This window comes from Crocodylus porosus, unplaced genomic scaffold (genome assembly GCF_001723895.1).
Source record: "Crocodylus porosus isolate Cpor-Errol unplaced genomic scaffold, CroPor_comp1, whole genome shotgun sequence".
NCBI classification, from domain to species: Eukaryota; Metazoa; Chordata; order Crocodylia; family Crocodylidae; genus Crocodylus; species Crocodylus porosus.
In genome coordinates, this window is record NW_017728949.1 from 19563994 (window position 1) to 19568995 (window position 5002).

Here is a 5002-nt window from a genome sequence, read left to right on the forward strand (position 1 = left end):
AAGATTAACCAGCCTATAGTTTCCTGGGTCCTCCTTCCTGCCTTTTTTGAAGATGGGGACCACGTTGGCCCTCTTCCAGTCCTCTGGTACCTCACCAGAGCACCACGAGCGCTCGTAAAGTTGTGCCAGGGGACTGGCAATGACCTTGGCCAGTTCCTTTAGGACTCTAGGGTGGAGATCATCCGGGCTGGCTGACTTGAATATGTCCAACCCCTCCAGAAGCTCCCTAACTAAATCCTCACTATCCCCTGGCCCAGGTGTGCCTCCTGAAGGCAGGAGGCACACATGGGGCTCCAGACCACCTGTGTGTGCTGAGATCAGTCTGGCAGGGTACCACATGCAGACAATACCACCGACCCCATGCTGTGATCAATGCTGGGTCCACCCCATGCACTGCATAAGCCCTAAGGATGGCACATGCTACATGCAGCATGTAGACTGGACTGGCTGTGCACACTGCATGCAGCACGAGCCAGCATGGGGCATGTACTTTGTGCAGCATGCCACCAGAATGGCCCTGTGCCCTGGCTGCAGTACAGCATGGACTCAGGCCACAGACCCATGGACCAGATCATAAGGCTCCACAGGCCACCTCTGCTATAAACCAAAGCCTTTTCCCTCAATTGTAACAAAATAATGTTTAGTGCCTGCACTAAACAGTCTTCTGGTATCGTTGAACTAAACCTAACAGCTGTAAAAGTCCTGCCAGTTCCTGAGAGCCTGGCATTTTCTCTCCTGTTGCTTTTTGGTGTTTCATGTTCCCAGACAACGTGTCCAGACCTGTACAAGTGCTGCTGGATGGAGCAGACACAAAATTACTCCATACAGCTTATTGTCAGTTGAGCTGTCCACTAAAACCGGGCTGCTGAGAACCAGGTGAAGTGACTCCTGTGTCTGTCCTTCTTAGAGTGTCCACAGCCTCCTAGCATTGCAGCGATTGTGGGTGGTACTATTGCAGGAGTTGCCCTCATTGGGCTGATGCTGTTGGTGATCTGGCGGCTGGTGACGGAGCTGGTTGACCGCAGGGAGTACCTCCGATTTGAGAAGGAGAAGTCGAAGGCCAAGTGGAATGATGTAAGGTGGCTCTGCTCCATAAAGGGGGGGGCGATGGGAGGAGGGAGGGTCTGGTCCTTCTTCTGCCTTGCCTACAACATACAGCAGAGTCATTAGCCCAGCTCTTGGAGTTGATCTGCTCCATTTGCCTTGACTGCCACAGAGACCGCACTGAATTGGGTATGACAAAGTGACTCCAAGGCCTGGCAACCCAGCTTTCTGCTGGCACAAGCTTTCTTCACTAGTAGGGGTGGGAGGTAGGTGGCTGATCCATTTCATCACAATTAGCTTGTGGTATCTGGTGACAAGGTCTCAGTGCCCTCTTGTAGAAGCATAGCTGGAGGTAACAACTAGGCACCAAGCTCAAGTGAATGGTACCCAGATCAAGTCCTGCTGGTCCTGTTTTCTGTGGTCACTTTAATGTTTCTTTAGCCAGCAATATGAACTGAAGCTTCATAGACAGGACTAAGAAGGTAACATGTCTGATATGTCTTCCCAGGCTGACAATCCTCTGTTCAAGAGTGCTACTACCACTGTTGTCAACCCCAGGTTCAATGGAGAATGAGGCAGAGCAGCTGTGACCAGCACTGGGAAGGAACAACTGATAGACAAGGAAATACCAGCCTCAGGGCTCTCCTGTTTTATTCTCTCCCAAAAGGCTTCTTGGGACTTGTGCTTCTTCCAATAAGCCAAAGGGACAGGTCAGGCTTCACCCAACATTCAGTGTCATGAATTTCCCTTTTCACAGCTTACAAGCTTTGTTGACAGAGATGTGAGAATGAAGCAGCATAAGCAGTGATGGAGCATTATTGTCGATGTGCGACGTGTGTTAGGATCACAGTCCCACCAGTTCTCAATGCTCATATTTGCCATGTGATGGGAGCTTCTACCACTGGAACATGAAAAGATCTTGACCTTCCAGAATACAACAGGGAAGATTTAGTCTCCACGTTGCTCCCAAGATGGATCTTGAGTTAAGCTTTTACTAAATGTCATCACCTTTCTATTTTAATGCTCCCTGCTCAAAAAGGCATTGGTGACTTTAATGCCTTTCTCTGTTGTATCTTGCTTTCTCAGTAACAGCTCAGCTCTAAACCACTCGGTGCTAAATTTAATCTAGTCTAAACCCACAGGCTAAGCTACTCAGGCTAAAGGACCTCTCAGGGGAGGATACTGAAGGTTGCAGTGAACTGTGGGGCCATGCTTGCCTATGCCTCTGGCTAGAAACAGGGAGCAGTCCTGGAATGTGCAGTGAACTGTTTTCCTGCCAAATCATCAGCTCCTCCTCAGCGACTAAGTCTTTTTCAAGCCTAAATCAGGGCTCTTAACTGTTTATTTTTTGTTTGTGTCTGGAGCACCACACAACACAGCCTGCTCTACGCCTCGAACACACATAAAGGTTGTAAACTCCAGCTATTCTGAGTGTGGGGTTAGTGGGAAGGGAGACGTTATTGAAAATGGTAAACACAGCAGGAAGCAGTGCAACAAAGAGCTCTGACTATAACCCCACAGCATAGATTTCTGTCCTAACTTGTTCCCCCCTCAAATGACCTCCCTGTCCTATATGATGAATCCATCACATACTCATGGAAGAAGGAGGCTGGTAAAGCAGCACAGCAGTTCTTAAGGAGTTTCTCTCCACACAGTGCTATTGAGAAGCAGTTTGTTCCAGTGGTTCATTCTTATTTTGTTGGCTTCTGTAAAATGTCTGCATGACCCTTGTACATGTTTTCTATACAGGATTAACTGGTCTGTACCTGTTATCATGTCACATCTCTACCCTTCTCTGTTTAAAACTAATAAAAAGTAATATAAAGAAAACCACAACCATCTGATCTGCAGTCAGTGTAAGGGCAGTAGCAGAAATCTGTATCATGTGATAGTTTTCAGCTATTGTTATCAGTTTGTCCAGCAGCTGACACCTTTAGAGAGAAACTGAAGCTTTCAACCAAGTTCATTTCACACAGATCTTTAGAACAGGACCTAATATCCATTCCCATGAAGACAAGACCATTTTCATAAATGACTCACAACACGGTGCAAGCCAGACCCCATGTCCTACCCCACCCCCCATACACTGCTCAAAACTTACTTAGAACCACTTACAGTCAATTCATTTATATGTGCCATGTGGGGCTAGGCAAATCGGTTTGGTTTATTCTAACTTCCCCATTTCAGCACGTGTGTTGCTTCACATTAAATTCCTTCAGCAGTGCAGGTCAACAAGGGCCTAAGTTAGTTACACCACTTTGACATACCATCCCTGAATTTGATTGTAGAGTTATAAGCATAATTAAGTTATTCAAAAAGTGCATCCTGGAGAGAATACACCCTGGAAGCTAAAATGATCCAAGGTCTCCTGCCAGTAATGCCCCCGCCCTGGATAATAGCCATATTTATAAAGTTGATATTGACTGCTGACAATGGGCAACAGTGGTATAGCGGAAAGGCTCATGCTATAAAGGTCTGTTTTAGGATCCAGGCTCAAAATTTGAGCCTTTTCGGTATTTAAATCTGCAACGTTGCCCTCAAATTCTGAGGGAGGTTACAGGCAGCAAAGTAGAGCACTGTCTAATAAAAACCTCTGCTGGAGTATAAAGCAGAGATTTAAAGGGTGGAGAGAGGGAGAAAGAAGGAACCTTATCAGTTGGGCAGACAAAGACAGGCAGAGTTTTGAGACTGTTTTGGAGAAAAATCAGAAAAAAAGTATTGGCAAAATATTAAACATTTAGCATTTTTAATCTCAAAGACTGGGGGCAAAAATGACTGAATCCTGGGGGCTATTGTCATTTTATGGGGAAAGAGCTCCACAGTTGGGGCCCTGGACAGTGGAATAGAGGGCAGGGCAGCCAAGAATTACTGCACCTAGCAGGTATCAGCTTGTTAAGAAAAGGGGAATACCCGTGGCCACTTTAGGGCCCACTGCACAGAACAGGCTGGCTGTAGTAGACTTGACAGCCAGGAGACCAGTTAGCTGTTGATGAGCTGGCTGCCAGCAAGTGGACAGAAGGCCAGCTACAGCCAAGGACTAATACTGGGAGGGTGACTCACCCAAGGAGTGGAAGCAGAGTAACAGACCGCTACACCAGGCAGACAGGTAAGCAGGCCAGAAACAAGGGGCTGCAGACTGCTGAGCTAATCCCTATCTGAGAAAGCAGGCAAGTCATCAGCCACAGGGAGGGAACAGCTGTGGGGAGCTGCAGGGCCATATGACTGTATGGGGCAGGGCTTAGGAGGTGCATAAAGCTAGGGCATGAGAACAGGTAAGCCAGTATGGTTCTGCTGGCTGAAAGGGAAGGAGTTCTTGAGCAGGGAATCTAAAGGGGACTGTCTGACTGATGCAAGAGACCCTGAGATCTGCAAGCAAGATGCTTACCGCTTGCAGGAAAGTAGGAACCAGTATTGGAGGAAGTGGGGGTTCAGCCAGGGAGCTGATGATATAACCCAGAGAGGGGAAGCTTTCTTACAGCCAGGCAGCTAGAGTCTATGCTAGGTCCTAGTATGGGGATAGTTCCCTGTTATAGCCAGGAGGCTTTCTTATTGTGTTGTAGCTTATACCAGTACCTTAAATTTGGGACTACTGGGGAAGCGGAGGTCCCAGCCATGCCTGTAAGGCATGTGACTGCCTGCCTCAAGCTCAGCCAGGGGTTTAATAAACAGCAAAAATAATGGAAAAAGGGCTAGAGACCCAATGCCCAAGCAGGGTACAAACCAGAGTCAAGGACCTACAGCCCATGAAAAACAATAAGTGCCTGAGAGGCAAGGATCATGGTCAGGGACATATAGCCCAAAATCCAGGTCCTGGCTCCAGATTTGCCTACCCACTCTACTTCCAGATGCAGTTCTCTGCCTGCCCGTGGCCCCATCCCATCTGCCCAGCTGAGTGTGCCCTATCTGCCTACCCATTCTCTAGTGCCCCTGGTGGTGGGTTCAGGGCAGCAGGGCTGGG

At 48.0% G+C, this 5002-nt stretch overlaps 1 protein-coding gene across 4 annotated transcripts in view; it reads left to right on the forward strand.

Annotated features, from left to right (window-relative positions):
• The window catches only part of ITGB2 (integrin subunit beta 2), a 68333-nt gene extending 64099 nt beyond the window's left edge, over window positions 1–4234 (forward strand). For all 4 annotated transcript variants that reach the window (XM_019554010.1, XM_019554009.1, XM_019554011.1 and 1 more), the window contains 2 exons: window positions 908–1074; window positions 1553–4234. In XM_019554010.1, the coding sequence (XP_019409555.1) occupies window positions 908–1074; window positions 1553–1618 (233 nt within the window). In that variant the 3' untranslated portion in view covers window positions 1619–4234. The remainder of the gene's footprint in view (window positions 1–907; window positions 1075–1552) is intronic.
• The last annotated feature ends 768 nt before the right edge of the window (window positions 4235–5002 follow it).